The 21,501-nt window shown below is 60.2% G+C and overlaps 2 protein-coding genes across 3 annotated transcripts in view; one reads left to right on the forward strand and one right to left on the reverse strand.

Moving 5' to 3' along the window:
• The window catches only part of ADAMTS7 (ADAM metallopeptidase with thrombospondin type 1 motif 7), a 56,012-nt gene extending 40,945 nt beyond the window's left edge, over positions 1-15,067 (forward strand). The window contains exons 12-24 of the mRNA XM_060096931.1: positions 664-833; positions 1,088-1,221; positions 2,200-2,320; positions 3,553-3,797; positions 4,080-4,221; positions 6,394-6,520; positions 6,947-7,160; positions 7,499-8,878; positions 9,864-10,016; positions 10,482-10,655; positions 10,737-10,883; positions 11,895-12,057; positions 14,633-15,067. Of these exons, the coding sequence (XP_059952914.1) occupies positions 664-833; positions 1,088-1,221; positions 2,200-2,320; positions 3,553-3,797; positions 4,080-4,221; positions 6,394-6,520; positions 6,947-7,160; positions 7,499-8,878; positions 9,864-10,016; positions 10,482-10,655; positions 10,737-10,883; positions 11,895-12,057; positions 14,633-14,796 (3,334 nt within the window). The 3' untranslated portion in view covers positions 14,797-15,067. The remainder of the gene's footprint in view (positions 1-663; positions 834-1,087; positions 1,222-2,199; positions 2,321-3,552; positions 3,798-4,079; positions 4,222-6,393; positions 6,521-6,946; positions 7,161-7,498; positions 8,879-9,863; positions 10,017-10,481; positions 10,656-10,736; positions 10,884-11,894; positions 12,058-14,632) is intronic.
• A 2,272-nt stretch (positions 15,068-17,339) lies between these two features.
• TBC1D2B (TBC1 domain family member 2B) overlaps positions 17,340-21,501 on the reverse strand; it is an 85,572-nt gene continuing 81,410 nt past the window's right edge. For both annotated transcript variants that reach the window (XM_060096932.1, XM_060096934.1), the window contains exon 13: positions 17,340-20,663. In XM_060096932.1, coding sequence (XP_059952915.1) covers positions 20,468-20,663 — 196 coding nt within the window. In that variant the 3' untranslated portion in view covers positions 17,340-20,467. The remainder of the gene's footprint in view (positions 20,664-21,501) is intronic.

The raw sequence follows: 21,501 nt of genomic DNA on the forward strand, positions 1-21,501 counted from the left end.
CCATTTCACTAGGCTGCCCCAGGGTGGGCGTGGGATTCAGAGCCAGGTCCTTCTAGGGCCCCGTGCTTATACCCCACCCTGCCTCCAGGCCTCTAGGTCTGAGCTTAGTTGGGGGCAGACAGGGTGGGGTTAGGGTTCAGGCTCTATGCTGGGGGCATACCTCTCAGCTGGGCCAGGGCCAAGGGGGCTTCCTTTTGACCTGGCCTGGGTGCTGCCACCAGGAACACGTCTGCTGACACATGGGCCGTCAGGACTCTGGGTCCCACGGGCTGGAGACTTGGAGTAGCCCCTTCAGCTAGTGCCAGTCATGTCTGCAGCTTGGCCCAGCCTCTGAACAACCCTCTGCAGAGGCAGCCCCAGTCCCATTTTATAGATGAGGATACTGAGGCCCAGAGGGGTCCAGAGACTTGGCCAAGGTCACACAGCAGGTTAGGGGCAGAGCCCAGGCTTCCTGCTGCCACCTCCCCTGAGATGCTTTCAAACAGGGAGCCTGTGTCTGGAGCAGAGTGTGGGCGACCCACAGGGAGAGCAGCGTGGACGGAGGTGGACGGCGGGAATCTCTGGGTGTTAGGGGTGCAGGAGGAGCTGCTCGCTCCGCGGGCCCACTTCTGGATCCAGGTGTGCAGTCGGCACTCACTGCCCCTCACCCCACTCTCCCCACAGGCCCAAATACAAGGGCAAATACTGCGTGGGTGAACGGAAGCGCTTTCGCCTGTGCAACCTGCAGGCCTGCCCCGCCGGCCGCCCCTCTTTCCGCCAAGTCCAGTGCAGCCACTTTGACGCTATGCTCTACAAGGGCCAGCTGCACACGTGGGTGCCCGTGGTCAATGACGGTGAGTCCTATTGCCCACAGGGACACTGAGGCCTGGAAGGGCAGAGATCCAAGGGCCAAGGTTGCCCAGTGATACAGGCACTGTCTGCTGGGGCCGCTGCTCCCTCCTGGCTCCCGTGGACAGCCTTGCAGATACTACCAGCCCAGTGGAGCCCCCAGCCCGCCACTGATGGGTGTCGTGGAGGCAGTCTTCCCGGTGGCCTCCGTGACTCCTGCCCTGGCTGTCCCTCATGGCTCCTCTGCTTGGGCCCCCAGTAAACCCCTGCGAGCTGCACTGCCGGCCCTCGAATGAGTACTTTGCTGAGAAGCTGCGGGACGCTGTGGTCGATGGCACCCCCTGCTACCAGGACCAGGCCAGCCGTGACCTCTGCATCAACGGCATCTGCAAGGTGTGCCCAGCTAGGAAGAGTCTCCAGCACTGCCCTCCCCAACCCCCTGACAGGTCTTCTCTGGCTTCCTCCTGCTTCCCTCTGGCCACCCTCCCCAGGCTGTACCATTGGGCTTCCCCGCTCTGCCAGTGAAGCCCTCTGATGGTCTGCCATCGCCTCTCAGCAAAGCCTCCCCGCTCCTCCTGGAACTGGAGCCCCCATATCATCGGGCCTCACCCCCAGGCTCTGCCTCGGCACCACGGCCTGCCCGCCATGGCTTCTGAATGCTGGCTTCTGTACCGGCCCAGCCCCGGCCCGGAAACCAGAGCTCAGGTGGTAGCTCGACCTCCTGCTGGCTGGATGACCCCCAGCAGTGGTTTCCTCTGCGATAGTAGAAAGGGGACTGTCCGTCCATGTAGCCACGTCACAGGGTTAAATGCAGTCATTTAACAGGGCATTACAGGGCCATGCAGGCCTCAGGGCCTGGCAGAGAAAGTGTCAGTGTTTGCTGACAATACTTAGACTTATTTCCAGCGGTATCAGTGCCACTCCCCCTGCCCATGTCCTCAGCACTTTCTTTCCCCTGCTCCTGGGAAGGGAAGCCCCTGGGCGTAGAGGCCTGGGCTCTGGGGAGGACCAGCAGGGAACACTGATTCCTGTTTCGGGGGAATCCCTGTCCACGCTGGTCAGGAGCACGGGTGTGCCAGCTCCCCCTGCCTGCTGTGGCCTTTTACAAAGCTTCTCCCGTCTCTTGTCTCATGCGATCTCACAGAACACCTTCACGGTGCGGGTGGTTCTCCCTGTTTCACATCTGAGGAAGCTGAGGCTCAGAGAGGTCGAGGGGTTTACCTGGGGTCAGAGGGCACAGCTGTGGTGGGGCCCCCGCTCCCTGCTCCGAGCTCCCTCCTCCCCACCCTGGCAGGCCCCTGAGGCTGGTGCCAGAGAGGGCTCGCCGCCAGTGGCCCAGCACCAGGGGTCTCCCCTCCCCATGTGTTGCAGAATGTGGGCTGCGACTTCGAGATTGACTCGGGTGCCGTCGAGGACCGCTGCGGCGTGTGCCACGGCAACGGCTCCACCTGTCACACCGTGAGCGGGACCTTCGAGGAGGCTGAGGGCCTGGGTATGGGTGGGACCATTGGTGGGGGGCAGGGCACTCTTGACCTGGTGACCCTTCCTTGTCTCCCTTGAGCCCTGCCCACAGCCCCCATGGCCAGAGATGGGAAGCAGGCAAGCTGCCTTGCTGGGTCTAGGATCCTGGCAGGAGTCAGGGCACCCAGGCCCAAGTGCAGAGACCTTCCTTCACAGGGAGTCCTCCTGCCCCAGGGAACCCAGCCTGGGCTTAGCAGGCTTATGAGTGGCCTTATGAAGCTAGAGACCGCCCCCCCCCCAGCTCCACTCACTCACCTCAGGGCCTGTTTTGCATACATTGCTTAAGTGCCAACTGTGTGCTAGGTGAGGGAGACAAAGAGGTGAAGAGCTTACAGTCTCACCTTTTAGTGTGACAGATGCAGTGGAAGGAGGCCCAGAGGGCTGTGAGAGCCCTGAGGAAGAAGGTCCTGACATGGAGAGGTCAGGGAAGACTTCCTGTAGGAAGTGGAAGTTGAGCTGAATCATAAAAGACTCAGACGAGATGGGGAAAGCATTACACGTGGAGGAAAGAGCTTGTGCCCAACAAAGCCTGGAGGCAAGAAAGAGCACGCTCTGTCTGGGGACCTATCTATAAAAAAGGCGGGGATGCCATAAGGCTTTGAATGCTAGGCCAAGAAGCTTAGATTTCAGCCCCAGAGATGCAGTCCAACGTGGTGGTTAAAGCTCAGACCTCAGAGCTTGATTCACATCCCAGCAGAACCCTGGTGCAGGTTATGTAACCTCTCTGTGCCTCAGTGTCCTCATGTGTAAAATGGGGATAACAGTAGTACCTATGTCATAGGGTTGTTACACCTGTAGAGTCCTCAGGGTAATGCCAGGCACATCATGGGTACTACTTAGTGAAAGAACAAAAACAGGCTAATAGGTATGAGGAGGATATCCCAGGGGAAAGGCCCAGTCAATTGAGGTTTTTAGAAAGGTCATGCTGGCCCCAGGTATAGGGGATAGGCCCAGCCTTGTGACAGGGAGACCAGCTAAAGTTTCCCAGAGAAGGGTGGTGAGGCATGAGTCAGGGGGTAGGATTTGAGCCCTTCTGAGGCTTTGGTGATCTGGGACAGATCTAAGTGGGGAACCCAGAATCTTAAGTTAACGATGGAATCTTTGGCATCGGCAGGCAGGGGCAAGTGGAAAGAGAGGTGAGGGCGGGCAACAGCTAACCCTCTTACCTCTTTTCACAACCTGTGCACAATCCCTGGCCAACAGGATATGTGGACGTGGGGCTGATCCCAGCCGGTGCTCGCGAGATCCGCATCGAGGAGGTGGCCGAGGCCGCCAACTTCCTGGCCCTACGCAGTGAGGACCCGGATAAGTACTTCCTCAACGGTGGGTGGATCATCCAGTGGAACGGGGACTACCAGGTGGCGGGGACCACCTTCACGTATGCACGCACAGGCAACTGGGAGAACCTCACGTCCCCTGGTCCCACCGACGAGCCTATCTGGATCCAGGTGACTGCCTCCTGGGGCCCAGGCTGGGGAGGAGCAGAGGTGGAATCCGTGGCTCCCAGCCGCATGGCAGGAGCGAGCCCTGGGGCAGTCACAGAGCCCAGCTCCGGGCCTGGCCCTACTGCTGGGGCCTCTGCCTTGGTTTCCCCATCTCTAGAATGGCTCCATGGTATAGCCCCAGGTCCCAGAGGTGGCTGAGGTTGGCTCCTTTAAGATGGGTGGCAGATCTGGGCAGAGGGAAAGGACACCTCATGCTCACGGGGCCCCCCCGTCTGCCTGCCCCAGCTCCTGTTCCAGGAGAGCAACCCTGGGGTGCGCTACGAGTACATCATCCACAGGGAGGCGGATGGCCATAGCCAGATCCAGCCGCCTGAGTTCTCCTGGCACTATGGGCCCTGGACCAAGTGCACAGTCACCTGTGGCACAGGTGAGGAGAGCAGTGGGCACAGCTACTGCCCAGCAGGGCCTTTGTCTCTGGGCACCGATGCCTGGCTTTAGCCTCTGGCTCATTGCTTATTTGCTGGGCTGCTGTGAACTTGGAATGCTGCTTCTGGGCCTCAGTTCCCCCATCTGTATAATGGGGCTAGCAATGGCCCCATCTCATAGGTCCACTGGGAGCGTAAACAAGGTGAGGCAGGCACAGCACGTGGCGCTTGGCGAGCGCTCAGTGTGTCTCCCCCAGAGAGGCACCAGCTGCCTCTCCCTCTTCTCACTGCTCAGCTCTGGCAGGTCCTGTGCCCGTGGTTCTGCCCCGTACCTGGGATCTGACCCCTTCATCCTCCCAGAGCCTTACCTGCGTCTCCGTCAGGATAAGCTCCTTCCTCTCCTCTAGCTCCTGCCACAGACAGGCTTCCCCGGGCCCCCCTCCTCCTCGGTGCCCTCCCACCCTTCCTGGGAGGCCCAGAGCCTGGCACTCCTGGGCTGCTGGCCCAGGAGGGCTTCCCCAGTGAGAAGGGGGAGGGGGAAGGGAGAGAAGGGGGAGGGGGAAGGGAGAGAAAGAAGCAGGGGGAGGAGGATGGAGTAGGACAGGGGCAGGGAGGAGGGAGCTGGGACGTGACAAGGATCTCCCCACCCAGACTCTGAGCCTCGTAGCCCAACGGCCTAGTCACCACATTTACTTATTCCTTTAAACTCTATAAAACATGTAACAATTTGACTAACTCTCACTCTCCCCTCCCTGTGGCTTCTTCAGTCTCCCTTCCCCCTCCCCCTCCCCCTCAGTGTCCAGGGTCTCAGTATCAGGAATCTGGGACAGAGACATTTGAACATTCCTTGAACTGCTATTTTGATGACAAATGAACACTGACCCACTAAAGCTGGACAGGAATCTTCAAAAGCTATTAAAAGCATCCTACCCGGTTATGAGTTAAATTTACAAATGTGAAAACAAATACATTTGATGAACCAGACACTGGGGAATTGTCTCTCAGCAAATCGGTGGCTTCCCACGTGGACAGAATAGGCACGTGTTGAGTGGCAAGTGACAGGACCCTGATGAGTGGTAGCTGGAGCAGATAAGGGTTTACTCGTCTTCGGCAGTAAGAACCCCCAGAGAGGGTACATGGTCCAAGCTGGCTGCATGGCCTGCCATGTTTTTAGGGACCACTCTCAGCCCCACCTTCCCCTCATGTGTGTCACAAGATGGCACCCTTTGCCCAGGCTTCTTGCTGGCAAGAAGAAGAAGGGGCAAAGGGCTGACTCTCGGGAAGGACTTGTGTCTTCTTCTCCCTGGCACGACTGTGTCCCAGACCCCCTAGCTGCACGGGAACTACAGTGGGGAGTGTTTTCAGCAGGTCCCATTGTTACCTTGAACGAACCCTGCATTCTATTAGGAAGGAAGGAGGCGGGTGGAGGGGAGACTGGAGGCTCAGGGCAGGGGTGAGCCCCCCTTCTGTGCCATAGGGGGAGCAGGGTGAAGGCAGAGCCTGTTGGAGTCGGTCCTGCCGCTGGGCCTCAGCAGGAGGTGTGGGGTGCGCGTGGAAAGGGAAGAGCACGGCTCTGCAAGGGCGCAGAGACAGGCAATGGCAGGGGGAGTGAAGGACAGGAACAGCGACAAAGCGAGTGCCGGGCAGGGCGCGGGGAGGGCTGTGAGGCTGGAGAGGAATGCCTGACTGGGAGGTCTGACGGATTTCTTCTCCAGAATGTCTGGGCACTGATCCTGTTGGGAGGAGTGTAGACACTGGAGGTGGTGCTAGGCCGTGGTTGGATTTGGCACTGGATGCGCTCTTGCCATGTGCCAGGCATGGGCTGAGCCTGCACGTCCGTGAGCACGTTATCCTCACACCTGGCCTTCAAGGCAGGTATTATCGTTACTCCCACTAACAGATGAAGACAGCGAGGTTCAGAGAGGCCGAGTGAGCTACAGCCCCGCCCACTGAGCCCGCACACTCTGCTGCCTCCCCAGGGGTGGGGGCGAAGGCCAGGAGGACAGTGAGGAGGGGGCAGTGGGGGCCCGCCTTCATCCTGACACAGGCAGTGAGGCCCTGTTCTGGAAGGGATCTGAGCAGAGTGGGGTATAGCTGTGTCTCTGGGTGCAGCGTGGCTCAGGCAGGGGCCGCCCTGAGCGCCGGGCCCAGGCTGAGCCCCCATGGCCTCCCAGGGATGCAGAGGCAGAGCGTGCGCTGCATGGAGCGGCAGGCGGGGCCCGTGGACGAGAGGCACTGTGAGCCCCTGGGCCGGCCCGATGACCGTCAGAGGAAGTGCAGCGAGGAGCCCTGCCCCGCCCGGTGAGCCCACCAGGCGCCTGACTCCCAGGTGTCCCTCATCAGGGCGCCCCTGGGAGGAGCAGAGGGAGCTGGGCTCTTAGCCTTCCTTCCCAAGGCTGAAGCCCCGGCCCCGGGTTGCCCGCGACCTCAGCCTGGGCCTGGGTTCCCCCTCAATAGCCAGCATCAGCCAGGGACATGCCTGATCGCTCGCGCTTGGGTCCCTGGATGTGGACACAGGCCTTGGGTCTTGCCCAGGTCCCCCAGGGGTGAAGGTGGCAGGAGCAAAGGGGACTGTGCCCTGTCACTGGGCTTTGGGGTCCAGGGGGCCATCCCAGGCTTGGGGCTCTGGGGAATCGTCCCCTGGGCTTAGGCCCGACCCTCCCTGAACCCCGAGTGCCTGGGAGTCCAGGTGGCTGCACGCTGATGCTGCCCTTGTGCCCCCCACAGGTGGTGGGCAGGTGAGTGGCAGCTATGCTCCAGCTCCTGTGGGCCTGGGGGGCTCTCCCGCCGCGCCGTGCTCTGCATCCACAGCGTGGGGCTGGATGAGCAGAGCGCCCTGGAGCCACCTGCCTGTGAACACCTGCCCCGGCCCCCTGCCGAAACCCCTTGCAACCGCGATGTGCCCTGTCCGGCCACCTGGGCTGTGGGAAACTGGTCTGAGGTGAGCAGCATGATGGAGGGGAGCGCCCCAGGGGGGCCCGCCCCCAGCTCTGCCGTCGGTCTTGGGCTACAGGGAAGCAGAGACAACCTTTGGGGAGCCCTTACTGACGGGCACCGTGGTGGGAGGGGCCTGGGGCATTCCAGGTCCGGCCCCATCCCCAAAGCCTCAGGGGCTGGGATGCCCTGGCCAGCCATGGCCACAAGTCATGGTCTCGAGCTGGTCAGGGCGAGAGAGAGCTGGCTGGGGCCCTGTAAACTGACACTGAGCAGTGAGCAGGGTACCTTGCCAGGCCCCAGCTTCCCCTGGCCCTGAGCCCCTCACCCTGGCCTTCTCTTTAGTGCTCTGTGACATGCGGCCCAGGCACTCAGCACCGAAGCATCCTCTGCACCAATGACACTGGTGTCCCCTGCGCCGAGGACCAGCAGCCAGCAAGCGAGGCCACCTGCCTTCTGCCGCCCTGCCCGAGGGCCCTGGACGTGCTGGGCCCCGAAGGCTCAGGCAGCGGCTCCTCCAGCCGCGAGCTCTTCAATGAGGTCGACTTCATTCCTCACCGCCCAGCCCCACGCCCTCCGCCCCCCTCATCACCCAAGCCGGCTGGCATGGGCAATGCCATCGGGGAGGAGGACCCTGAGCTGGGCCCGCCGGGGCCCGTGTTCGTTGACGACTTCTACTACGACTACAATTTCATTAACTTCCATGAGAACCTGTCCTACGGGCCCTTCGAGGAGCCTGACGCAGACCTGGCAGGCACAGGGGATTGGATGCCCCCACCCCTCAGCAGTCCTGCTGAGCCTCCTGTGGGCACCCCCATGCCTACCACAGAGCCTTCTGGGCCTGAGGATGAGGGGGCACTGGGAGATTGGTCCCCTGCTCCTTGGCCCAGCCAGGCTGGCCATTCCCCACCCCCACCCTCGGAGCAGACCCCTGGGAACTCCTTGGTCAATTTCTTATTTGAGGAAGATGTCCCCATTGGAGCCCCAGACCTTGGGCTCCCCAGCTTGCCTTGGCCCCCGACTTCAGTCAGCGTGGAGACGCCTGCCGCCCCTGGGAGCCAGAACAAACTCCTGGGAGGGGAGGACAGCCACAGCCAGCCGCCGCCTCCCTGGTGGGAGAGCACCAATGAGGTTTCCAAGGACAGCGAGGAAGCCTTGGGCCGCAGAGCGCCCCAAAGACCCAGCCCCACGCTGCCCCCCTCGTCCCCCATCAGCACCTCCCACTCCTCTCCTAGTCCCGACACAGTAGAGCTGTGGACGAGTGGTACCTTGGCCTGGGAACCAGCACTGGAGGGTGGCCCGGGGCCTGTGGACAGTGAGCTGTGGCCCACCGTTGGGGGCGCTCCTCCCACCGCCAATCTGCCAGACACTCAGGGTACAGGCAGCGCCCTGGAGCCCGGGACTCCAACCCTTCCAACCCCAGGCCTGGCTCTACGGGACCTGCAGACCCTGGCGATGCCGGGAACCTTCCTTCTGAAGGCTCCGACCGGCCTAGGGCACGCGCCTTGGGTGACTGCCCTGAGCCTGGGGCCCTTGGGCCAGCCTGAGTCCCCCAGCCCTGAGACGCCCCCAAGCCCTGTGCTGCTGTCCATACCAGCTCAGGACAGTCTGGCCAATGGCAGCCGAGCCCCTGGGCCTCTGGACCCCAGCCCAGCAGAGGAGGGGCCCCCCGTAGACCTCCCACCCGTCAGGAATGCCAGCTGGCAAGTGGGGAACTGGAGTGAGGCAAGTGGTGCAGGGGTCGGGGTGGGCCGGGGGGTTGAGCAGGACCTCACTAACTTGGTCTCTTCATCTGAAAGTGAGCAGAGCAGGGTATAAGCCTTGTCTGTCCAGCCTCCTGGGTGGGTGGGGATTAGGGAACTGACAGCCTGTGGTGGGTGGAGGCTCTGTGAGGTGGGAGGAACTTTGCCCCAGCTCAGTCATACTGCCCTCCATGTGCCCCTGGGGCTGGTCTGCCCCATTGGGCCTCAGTTTCTCTTCTGAACAGTAGGGTGGGGCAAGGGAGCCTGTATCCCTGGGGTCCCCAGAGGCTCATTCCTGAGTAGCACAGGGGGCCGCTGGGAGGGCAGGGCAGGCACAAATGAGGGGCAGCCAGGGGGAACGGCCCTCTCATACTCTGGCTTGCATGCTTTCAGGGACAGGGAGCTCACCCCAGGCAGCTGTGTCAGTGGGGAAGCCTCCTCCCATGGTCCCCAGGCCCAGCGGGGCTCAGCCTGGTTCCTCCAGGTGTAGCGCAGTTCCTTGCCACCTGGTTCTCCCCTCAGGGCTCCACCTGCTTTGTCGGGCCTGTGAGGGTCTGAACTGCATGGCAAGAAGCTGTCCTGTGTCCCCCACCCCCACCCCCACCCCAACGTCCCCAGGTTGTCACTGTAGGGGAAGTGAGCTGCTTCTGTTCAGATCCCTAGTTTTGGTGTGGGAGGGACAGGTTGAGGCCCAGTGAGGAAGCCAGACTTCCTTCCCAAGTGATTCTGGGAAGCATTGAGCCTTGTCAGCACAGCCGGGCCACCTCACACGTGTCTCCTGTAGCAGGGACAGTTGGTTGCCAGGGGATTTGACTTTTCATCTTCATGGTCTCCTTGGGAGGTGGGTGGAGGAGCCCATTTTGCAGACGAGTTAACTGAGGCACTGGCGGGTCCCTCTCACCTGGCTGGGGGGCTGGAGGGTGCAGGGATCTGCCCGGCCCTCATGGGCACTGCGTCCCTGCCCCCAGTGCTCCACCACCTGCGGTCTGGGTGCCGTCTGGAGGCCCGTGCGCTGCAGCTCCGGCCGAGAGGAGGACTGCACTCCCGCAGCCCGGCCCCAGCCTGCCCGCCGCTGCCACCTGCGGCCCTGCGCTGCCTGGCACATGGGCAGCTGGAGTAAGGTGCGTGAGGGAGAAGGCGGGCAGCGTCGGGGCACGGAGTGGGGCTCTGGGGCCCGTGGCCTGTGTTTGGGGTCAGCCATAGCCACTGGGCGGGGGGGCTCTGTGCTGCACATCTTTGTACTCTAATTTCTAGCCTCTGGGATCATTCCATCTGTGTGTGGTTCAGCCTGAGTCACTCGCCTTCTCTCACTGGCTGTATCCTTTTCTCTCCTTTCTGTCACCCTCGGGATTTCACTTTCTCCTTTGTTCCACTCTTTCTCCATCTGTCCCATTCCGGGGCAGCCCCTGGCCACACCACCCGCTGCCCAAGGCTGGTCAGCCATGGCTTCTCCCAGGGGCCCTTAAGGGACTTGCCGCGGGTGGGGGTGAGAGTGCCCAACGCGCGCCCTGCCACAGCCCTCACCGCATCCTCGTGTGCATGCACGTGGTGGTGGTGTGTCCACACGCGGGACCCTCGGCCTCCAGTGCTCCCGCAGCTGTGGCGGGGGTTCCTCCGTGCGGGACGTGCAGTGTGTGGACACACGGGACCTCCAGCCGCTGCGGCCCTTCCACTGCCAGCCGGGGCCTGCCAAGCCGCCTGCCCGCCGGCCCTGCGGGGCCCAGCCCTGCCTCAGCTGGTACATCTCTTCCTGGAGGGAGGTGAGGCCTGGGGGTCTGGGATGGGAGCGGGGGTGTCCTCAGAGCCCAGCAGTGCCCAGACCCCTTCCCCTGCCCTCCTAGTGCTCCGAGGCCTGCGGCGGCGGTGAGCAGCAGCGTCTGGTGACGTGCCCAGAGCCGGGCCTCTGTGAGGAGGCGCTGAGACCCAACAGCACACGGCCTTGCAACACCCACCCCTGTACGAAGTGGGTGGTGGGGCCCTGGGGCCAGGTGAGCAAGCGCGGGGTTTCGTGTGGGGAGGACATATGGAGGGGGGACTCGTGTCAGCAGGCGTCCATCAGACCTTTGTTCACGCAGGGAGTTGTTGAGTGTGTTCTGTATGCCAGGCTCTCTGTGGTCCCTGCGGATACAGTGGTGGTCAGATGAGGTCCCCGCCCTGCTGAAGCTTACAGCCCGCCAGGGAGACAGGCTTAAAAAAAAAGGGACGTGTGCTGTGATGTCAGGGAAGGCCTTCTGGGGAGGGGACTTCAGAGTGAGATTGGAGGGGTTTGTGATGTGAAGGAGAGGCATACGGGGAGCAGCAAATGCAAAGTCCTGGGGCAGGAGTGACAGACACAGGGTGCTCAGGAGACTAAGCAAAGACCAGACTGGTGGAGGGGGTACGGGAGTGGCCAGTGAGGCCTCAGCTGGGCAGGACTCTTCCCGCCAGGCCTGTTTGGGAATCTCAGTCCTTGTCCCACTGGCTGCTGAAGGACCCTGGGCAGGTTGCTTTACCTCGCCAGACCTCTGTCTTCTCATCTGTAAAGTGGGGTTGTGAGCATTAGATGAAGTGAGGCACTTAGCACAGGGCCTGGCACGATGTTGGCACAGGTTAAATTTATTTTTACGACTTTTTAAAAACATCAGACCCCAACTGATAAGAACAAAGCCTGACTTGGGATGGTGGGCCCTGTTTGAGAAACTTTCTCTCCCTACCTTCCACTGCCCATGGGCTGCAGCAGGTCCTCCAGCCCCGGAGCCACTGCCCAGGCCTCTCAGGCATGTCCCATCCTGTGTGAGGGGCTGGCACCTTTCCCCTCCGCTCTGCAGATGCAGTTCCTGCAAGCGAACACCTAGTGGCCTCTGGGGACAGGACCGACCCTCTGAGGAGGCTGGAGAGATGGGGCTGGGAACCATGAGCTAGGCTTCCTGGAGAAGGCAGCAGCTGCCCTGGGGACGCCCCTGGGATGCACCCCTGCAGGGCTGGTAAGAGGATGCTCACCCCTCCTGTGCTCGCCACAGTGCTCAGCCCCCTGCGGCGGCGGCGTCCAGCGGCGCCTGGTCAAGTGCGTCAACACCCAGACTGGGCTGCCTGAGGAAGACAGCGACCAGTGTGGCCACGAGGCCTGGCCCGAGAGCTCCCGGCCGTGCGGCACCCAGGACTGTGAGCTCACTGAGCCTCCGCGTGAGTGCCCCAGCCGGCTGTCTGCTGGGCGGGGGGTGGGCAGGGTGGACGGTGGGGAGATGGAGAGTCATGGAACCGTCCCCCTACAGCACTGACTGACTGACAGGGAGCCACGCAGAGGCTGGGGCTGTGCTGGGGTCAGAGCCAAGGGGAGTCCAGCCCCGCAGGCAGCTTTCTTTAGTTCAGGGGAGGAGTGGACGCAGCAGCCTCAGTCCCCAGGCTGCTGTGTGACCTCGGGCAAGCTCTTTCTTCCTCTGGGTCTCGGTTACCCCCCCCCCCGTTCCCAGAGTGAGGCCAGGGATGTTCCTGAGACTGTGTGGAGCTCAGGCCTGAGTGAGCCCCCATCCCCAGCTCTGGCCCGTCCATCTCCTGGCCAGAGGAGGGCTGCCCAGAGGGAGCAGTGTAACCGCATGAAGGGGCCTCCCGCCTAGGGTCCTGCTAGCTCCCAGCAGCTGGTGGCTTCTTGGCCAGCTGAGTCCTAGAGGAAGAGCTTGTGGCAGAGGTGGCTCTGGACATAGACACACGCATACGCGCACGCACGCGCACACATGCACACACACGCACGCGCACACAGGTACACGCACACACATACGCACGCACGCGCACACATGCACACGCACACACATACGCACGCACGCGCGCACACGCACGCGCGCACATGCACACGCACGCGCACACATGTACACGCACACACATACGCACGCACGTGCATGCACACACACGCACACACACGCTTCCTTCCTGCAGCCCAGCCACCCCCAGCAGTGCTGAGCACAGGAAACTGGCCCTGGAGTCACACCTGGCCTCCCCTCACCAGCTCTGTGGTCTTGGGCTCCACTTCCCTGTCTTACGCATAAAGGGGCAGACAGCCCCCATCCTCGTAAATGAGGTCTTGGGGTGAAGAGCCCAGGAAGTGCTCAGGGAAGGCTGGCTTCTTCCTCTCCCTCGTGGACACTGTCATCCCCCATCATGAGGTCAGGAAGAATGCCTAAGGCTGCCTTTGTCAGTCAAGAGAATCCAGCAGCTCCCATGCCTATCAGCTGTCTTGACTCCTGCCCCTAGGACAGAGCCGCCCTAGGACAGAGTCCTTGGCCCTCAGCTGGCATCCAGGGCCTCCAGGCACCTGCCCCAGTCTGCATTCTGTACCAGTGACTGGCTCCTTGGTAGCCCTTGGGCAAGCCCGGACTAGCCACTGCCATGCCTTGCTGGCCATACCACTGGGAGGGATAGGCTTCCTGCCCCAAATCCCATTACCTCAAGGCCCAGCAGAAATTCCACCCACCCCAAGCACCCAGCCCTCAGCATTCATCCAGCAAGCACCTCCGAGCCTCCTGCACACAGCCCCAAGGTAGCTGCTGGCACCCAGGCGAGGAGTTTAAGGGTAGAGGCCAGCCAAGGAAGTGATTGCATGCCGAGACCCTGGAGTCCCCAGGATGTTTTGATGATCTGTGGGGCTGTGTGGCAGGACGTTTGGAAAGCCTGGAAACTTGGTCATCACGGTGAGGCAGCTGACATAGCACGGCCACATCCGTTTGCCTGTGGAGGTGGGGTTACTGGCAGAGGAGGGAACTGGGGCCCCGTGAGAAGTTAAGAAGCTTGCCTGAGGTCACACAGAGGGAACAGGATGCAGGTCTGTAGACACGTAGGTTAGAGCTGCTGCTGAGAGCCAGGGTGGAGGAGGCTGCCCGCTGCCTCATGCCTTCTGCCGGGCCCCAGGGATGTCCCAGGGACAGGGCTGCCAGTTGCCTTCCTGCTTCTCCTCCCCTGGGATGTCTGCTGAAGTGAGAGGGCCAGGCGGCAGCTGGGTGCTGTCACAGGCAGCGGGAGCAAGGCCAGGAGGCGGGAAGCAAGCCACTTCCCAAAATAGCTCTGATAAGCACAGGGCAGGAGGGCCCACCAGGCCTCAGCCCCGGGCAGGCAGCTTCCCTTTGTCCCTCCTCAAGAGGCCTGGGTTCTGCTGACGGGCTCATGGCCCAGGCCACACCTGCTCTCTCAGGGCCTCAGTGCCTGGCCTGGCTGATGGGACTGTTCTGGTGTGTGACCCGGAAGCTGAAGCTGAGTACAGCCCGTGGCTGCAGGGGGCAGGGAGGTCTGGCAGGACAGGTGCATTTGGGCAGGGGGTGTGGGGCAGAGGCCACTGTAGGCTGGCAGGAGGCACCTGGGACTTCCATTGTGTGCCAGGTGCTGTCAGGTCTCGCAGGGTCAGGGACCGAGAGGGGTGGCAGGCTCTTTGGCTTCTCGTGAGCACCGGAGGCGGTCAGGACTGGGGTCTCGGGGCCTTTCCTCTGGAAACCTGAGCCCAGCAGGGCCAGTTCTCCAGTCCTGGAGGTGGGGGCCTAGGCCAAGGGCAGGTGGGACAGGACTACAGCTGGAGATCTGTAACTCAGGCCTAGGGGAGCCCCTCTAGAAACAGGAGGCCGATGCTCTGCGGGTGGCTGCAGGTCTCCTTAAGGCTGTTGGGGGGCAGGGAGACGGCCCAGCTAAAATCTCAGGGAGGCCCCTCCACCCTGGGTGCAGGTGGGAGGAGGGGGGCGGTTCCGGTGCCCACCTGCTGGTCCTGATCCGCCCCCTCCAGCCCTAGGCTGCGAGCGCGATCGCCTGTCCTTCGGTTTCTGCGAGACGCTGCGCCTGCTGGGCCGCTGCCAGCTGCCCACCGTCCGCACCCAGTGCTGCCGCTCCTGTCCCCCACCCGGCCGTGGCGCCCCCTCCCGCGGCCGTCAGCGGGTCGCCCGCCGCTGACCCACACCCCGGCCCCCCGCGGCCAGGATGCACAGACAGACCGATGCACGGACCTCAGCGCCCAGCAGGACCTCAGTGCCCAGCACGGGCTGCGGGGGAGCCCCGCCCCTCGCGCCCTAATGGTGCTCACCTGGCCCCCCGACAGTGGCAGGCTGGGGACCCTTCCCCCCTCAGAAAAGGTATTTTTTTATTCTAACAGTTTGCCTAACATTTATTATTATTATTATTGTTATTGTTATACATAAACAGGCATCTGCCGTTTCGAAGTACAGCTTGGCTTCCTCTTGGATTGGGGGAATTTCCAGTCAGAAACTACACCTGTGCTGCAGCAGACAGCATCTTTCCATCTGCCCCTCTGGGAGGCCCACAGGGGAGGAGGGAGCGGAGCCCGTGGGGGCAGGAAGGCCTGAGGGAGCAGAGCGGAGGGCTTCCCAGAGGCGGTGTGTACAGGACTTCAGGCGGCGGCAGGCGCAGCCGGGCAGAGGCCCGGGGGTGCTGATCCCTGCTCACAATCCTTCCACACCTCCACTTCATGCCCCCTGCCCAGGCCCCCCAAGCCCTTTCCCCCATGTCCCCACTCTGCGATCTTCACCAAAGACTTGTGTTTCACAGGGATTGAGCCACACGCCCTTAGAGGACCAAGGCCCGTCTGGTCACCAACAGGGACTGCCCCCTGGAGTGAACCCTGTGGACACATCCCGGCCCCCTCTGCTTCATCTGTTAACTCTTAACTCTTTATCTGCACCAAAGGGGTGGAGGCAGGGGCAGTCTGGCCAGACACACCCTTCTTGGCCCCACCTTGTCCCTTTCTTTCATCTTCTCTGCATTCAGCGGTGGGGCTGGGCCGGTTGAGGCCAGGACGTATGGTGGCTTCTTCCTCACAATCCCAGGCGCTGGGCTCTTGCTACGTTGACATGTGGTCCGGCTCCCCGGCACCTGCCACACTTAGTTCCATGGAGTCAGACGGCGGTGAACACACCAGGGAGCAGATGCATGTGAGGTGCTTTGAAGGTGTCCTGGGCCCTGGTGAGGGGTGAGGAGGCCGGAGAAGGCTAGACACTGTCTCCAGGAAGTGACCTGTGCAGGTGCCAGCCCTTACCTCTGGCCATGAGCCTTGGACTGGACCGTTTTACAATCTGCTCACAAGTCCTACTCCTGGAAGGGGTTTATCCCTTTTCTCCAAATGGGGGACCACCACTCTCATTCTATTCTACGGCGTCCGCCGTTCACAGCCTGTGATGTGAATGGTGGTTCTGGAGCTCTGCGTGTGGTGGCTACTCACAGCTTGGGTGTGTGTGCTGGGGGCGGGGAGGGGGGAATGAAAATCACTCCTTGGGGATTGAGACCAAGAAACAGTATCAGAGGCTGAAGCAGTCAGCAAGTGTCTGTCCCAGGGCTGGCCCCTCCAAGTGCCCAGCTCCCTATTTCCCATTCTCTGATCACACGTCACACCCTATTTAATCATCAACACACTCCATGGGGCTGGAGTGAGTACCCCATTTTCAGATGAGAAGCCCAAGGCTCTGAGAGGGAGGTGACTGGCACAAGGGCATATGCCCTGACTACACAGGCCTCAAGCTCCCATCATCTCCTGCTCTGAGCTCTGGGCCACCTCCAGCAGCTGACCCCTCTGACCAGGTAGGAAGATGGCCTGAGCAGGCCCCACGGTAGCTTTGCACAGAGAGCAGTCTGGGGCTTGCGTGAGTCCAAGCGTCACCGCACTGTCCGAGAGTGGAGGGGTGTCAGGCTTGCTTCCTGTCTGTCTGCAGCAGCCCAGCTGGCCAGAGGAGGCCCTGGAGACCCATGCTGTGAGTAATAGCTTCCTAGGGATTTGCACTGTCAAGAGCAACCCCTTACAAGGGACAGGGAGCAGGGCCTCTACTTGCAGGCCCCTGACCCACACACTGAGCCGGGGCTAGCACTCGGGTCCCAGTCACAGCTGTGCCACTGCTGTGTGCTGTGACCTCAGGAACCCCCAGCCTCACTGAATCCGTGTCCCAGAAGAATACAGACTCACCAGCCTGCTCTGTCTGGGAATCCTCACTGGAGCCCCCCCCGCCCCCCCGCCGCCATCACACTGTAGAAAGACATTTGGTCTTAATCATCTTCGTGTTTTTCCGATGATGGGGGGTGCGGGGAGTGGTGTCCCAGGTGGCAGCTGGGCCTGAGCTGTCAGCCTAGGCAGGAGGCAAACAACCCATGACTCAGGCAGGGCACATCACAGCTGGTGGAAGGAGGGGTGCCTGCCACCCTGTGGCTGGGGGTTACTCCGGACACAGGGAACTCCAGCTCCTGGCTCTCAGCCCCACCCAGTGCCCCCAGCCCTCACTTGCAGCTTGGCCATGGCTTCAAGGGCCTCCCAGGCATTCTGTCCCACCTGGCCAGAGCAAACCAAAGACGGATGCAGAAACACCCAGCTGGAAGGTGGAGAGCATCCCCCACCCCCCGCCGCCCCCCCATAAGCCCTGAGGCACCTTCGAGCCCTTGGAGCTGAGTCCCATCACAAGTGACTGTAACTGCATTTCAAACCAGAAGGTTATACAAATTAGTTGTTTATTTTGCCTTTTAGTATGACAATTCCAAAATTTAACTTGAAGATAAGCACAGAAGCTGCTGTGACATAAAAGGAAAGAGTCACTTGGCAATGCCCCTCCACTGCTGGCATCCAGCCTCCTGCCTGCAAGGACGGCCCCAGGCATGCCCAGCTGCCCAGAACACAGGCAGAAAGGCAACACCGTGCAACGTGAGTGAGGAGTAGGGATTTGTGCAGTAATACATTTAGTTTAAAACAAAACAAAACAAAAAAAGACTGGCTATTTGCCTAGAGTACTTCCTATATCAATATAATGTAGAAACCAGAATTGTTCCCAGCACTCAGCAGTCTTGGCTGCTGTCGGATAGCTGTCAGGCATGACTGCAAGTAGCCCCGAGGCTACCTGGGGTAAGAAATGGGCCCATGCATACGTAAGGAGAAGTCAGTGATCATCAAGGCTAGAGGTCAGAGATGGCACAGAGGTGCAGAGCGATTCCGGAGGCTCAGGTTTACATAAATACGCACAAAGGAGTCGTGCACGCAGAGAACTTGTTATATAAAATAGATGTACGTAATCTAGAAAACCTTGATAAAAATAGCCTATAAAAATATAAACTGTAGTGAAAATATACAAAAGTATTAACAAATGTTCAACCCACACAAAACAACTCACCAACATGAAAGCTGGCAGTTCCCACCTGGTGTGATGAGCACGGCTCCCCTTGGCCATGGTGTGTGCGCCTGGGAAGCAGGCTGGAGGCCGCCCCACCCCCAGGCTAGCACCTGTCAGAAGGGCCCTCCCCATGGGACCAGCGAGGGAGGCACTGGAGGGTATAGAGCAGCTCTTTCCTCAACAGCACAAGGAGAGGGGAAGCGTTGGCTCAAAATAGTGGGACCAAACCCTACAGTTCTGGAGGAAGGAATCAGCTCCATCCTGTCCCCAGTCTGGAATCGGGCCAAGCATTCCCTCTCCCATCCTCTAGACACCTAGCGCTTTATTCCAGAGAGGAGAACCTCCTAGCAAGGGTTCCTGGTCCACTTCCTCCACGATCTCTCTCTCTGCTCTCCCATGCCCACTGCCTGACCACTGATGCTAACAGCCTGGAAATACTAACATGCCACCACCACTCAGGGCATGGCTGACACCAGCCACACACAGCTGGTCCCTGGGCCCAATTCAGGTGCTTTTAAGATGAGTCTTTTCAAGGCAGAACAGACAAAACAAGCTTATTCCTAAAGGCAGCATTTTAGCCCACAGGACACAGCACTTCCAGGGGGAAATCAGCTTAGAAACTAAAGTCTCAAGGAAGCTGGAGCTGACCTGTGGGGCCCCAACCCCATTCCTACTGCACCTCCTGGGCTGCTGGCCGCTAGGCTGACAGCAGGTGTGGGAGGCGGGGGCCGGGAGGCGGTCTCCAGCAGCCCCAGTGGTCCTGCAGGGGTCTGTGCAGAGTGTGGCAAGGCTGCAGCCCAACTCACAAGGCAACTTCCTGGAAACGGCAGGCCTCAAACAGCTGCTCCCAAAGACCAAAACGATGATAAAATACGGTGTTGACACCTGAAAACAGACAAAGGCTTTTGGCTACAGAGGCCAGCTCCCTGTACACAGTGAGAAGTCAAATTAACCAGCCTAACCAAAGGCAGAAAAGTTGAGCTTAGTCTAGTATGCTGAAATGCCATCCTAGCTATGATACTGCTAGAAGGTTGACAGAAAAAAAAAAAAATGCTTATGAAAAAAGTGCTGCTTCAAATTACACTGCTTCAATAGTCTGTGTTTTGTATCAACTAAGGATTATTTCCAATTTTTTCCAGGTAGTGTAAAAAAATCCATTTAAAATTTTCTTTCCTATTTGAGTAATACTGTCCAGGAAACATTCTCTCATATCTACACATCAGGGATGGTCCACAGAGTGATTAAGCAAAAATAACCTTCCTTGCACACAGCCTCTTTCCAGGCCTTCAAAAAGGTAGTGCTCTAAGTCCCAGAATTACCTAGGCAGCCTCACATACTGGGAGCAATGGTGACCCCACAGGGGAGGACAGCTGCTGAGAACCAGGATGCCTCCGAGTAGCAGTGGGGAGGGGACGCATCTGGGAGGGCTCACCAAAGCTTTGATCTCAAGTGAGGGCTTCCCAGCCCAGGCCCTCACAGCCAGCCTCCTGCCATCCCAGCCAGACACACTCACTGGCTGTTCCCGAGGAAGCCACAGTTTCCAGCTGCCCAACAGCATTCACTCTGCAGCTACACCGTTGCCCTGCAAAGCACCCCCAGAAAAGCTTCCTCCATCCCTTCAACCAAGAGTGGGCCTGCTTTGTAGGATGATGATCCACAGTTTCCTTGGAATCCCATCCACATGTGTAGAATGAACCAAGGGTCAACTCTCAGATGGAAAGAAGAGGTTTGCACAGAACCTCGTGGAGCCAGGCGGACAGTGAGCGTGTGGTGTCTGGAGATCCAGGCCCTCCCCCAGCAGGTTGGGAGTTACTATTTGAAAGGCTGTGCATGGAAGGGCAAAAGCTATCCCAGAAATGGGGCATGGCCAGCACCTTGAAGCCACCAGCAGAAGGTCTGTGGGCTTTCTACAGGCTGTTTCTGAAAAAGGGATGTGCTTGCTTTCCTAAGGAAGTCCCTTTATTCACACCAACATTATGCCACCCAAAGCAGTCAGACTCTGGCCCAGGAGTGTGTGAAGTGCAGTGGGCACCCTCCACAGCAACTGTTTAAAACATTGCCCACGACGGCCCACTACATACAGGAGGTACCACAAGGGGAGATGGCCCACGTAAGGTTTTCTAAGCGCAGAGTCACTAACAAAGCTGACAGATGCTGTAAATAGGCTCTTGAAAATTGCCAGCTATAAGCCTAGTGATGCACTGATCAGGCAGAAAGCATGACGGGATACGAGTAACCACGTGCCACGGCATGAAGGTGGCTGTAAACAGATTAGACCCCCACCCCGAGTGGAAATGAGAAAGTGCAGTGTGGCTTTGGACATCTGCCCAGCAGACTTCCAGAGACCACGGATGTTACATTCTGGCTTTGAAACAAGCAGAAACATCTCTGCAGTTCACCCTTTTGGCACACTTTGGTTGTGAAGGCAGGAAGAGCAGCGACACGGGCTGGGAGTGGGGTGGCACTCAGGAGTCCTCCTCCTCGTCGCTGACCAGCTCGCCCTTGTCAGGGCTGGTGTCCCGGTCACGCAGGAAGTCCTCCCGGATGGCCTCCAGCTCCGTCAGCTCCAGCCGGACCTTCTCCAAGTGGTAGGTGCGCCGGTTCCGGATCTGGCGCAGGGGGAATGGGTTCAGGTCCCCAAAGGAGATACTGGTCAGCTTCCTGACAGGACACAGCACAGAGACAGAGCATTAGCGGGGCTCAGGCGAGAGCTCACACAGCACTCATTTCAGCCCGGCCTGGAGGCCTGGGGGTGTGGGGAGGCGGACCCCGGACACCACGCTGAGGCCCTGATGTAGATATGTCACTCAGAGGCCAGCACTCATGCAGAGGCTGCAGGGGCAGCCCCCGAACGCCGGCCTGGATCCAGACGCCAGCTCCACCACACGCTCCCCGTGAGACGCAGAACAGGGAAAGTGACCCCCCTTTCCGGCCCCCAACTCCTCATCTGTACATTCAGATAAGAGCGCTGCCTCCTGGGCAGGGCGTTACTCGAGTTACCGCCCATGAGCACAAGGACGGGGTCTGGCACTTGCTCAGCGATGGTGGGGGCCGCGTGCCTCTGAGTCCTCGGAACCAGCGTGAGGCCTGGCGCAGGGTGCGCTCAGAAAGGCTCTGTCACTGGACAGACTGACGGGGAGTGAATGGATGCACGGATGCCCGAGCAAACCTGGGGATAACTGTCAGACTCAGTGGTGTGCCAGGCGTCAAGACGCAGTCTACGGAGAGACGTGCAGTTTGTGGGTTTCGTACTATCCCCAGGTCGAGGCACCCATCTACAGTAAATGTTTTAAAATCACGGTAACTTGCCCTGAACCACTGGCCAGCGGTTTAATAAAAACAGGACTAGAAAGTGCCCAAGGCCTGGCTAAGGGCTTCCAGCACTAATCACGGCAGCCACAGCCGTCCGGTGGTGTGACAGAAGCCGGTTCCTCGCACACTAAGCCCCCGCCTCCCTTCTGCTGGCCCCAGCAGCAGGGATCTAAGGCCTGATGCTCTT

This window comes from Mesoplodon densirostris, chromosome 4 (assembly GCF_025265405.1).
Source record: "Mesoplodon densirostris isolate mMesDen1 chromosome 4, mMesDen1 primary haplotype, whole genome shotgun sequence".
Lineage (NCBI taxonomy): Eukaryota > Metazoa > Chordata > Mammalia > Artiodactyla > Ziphiidae > Mesoplodon > Mesoplodon densirostris.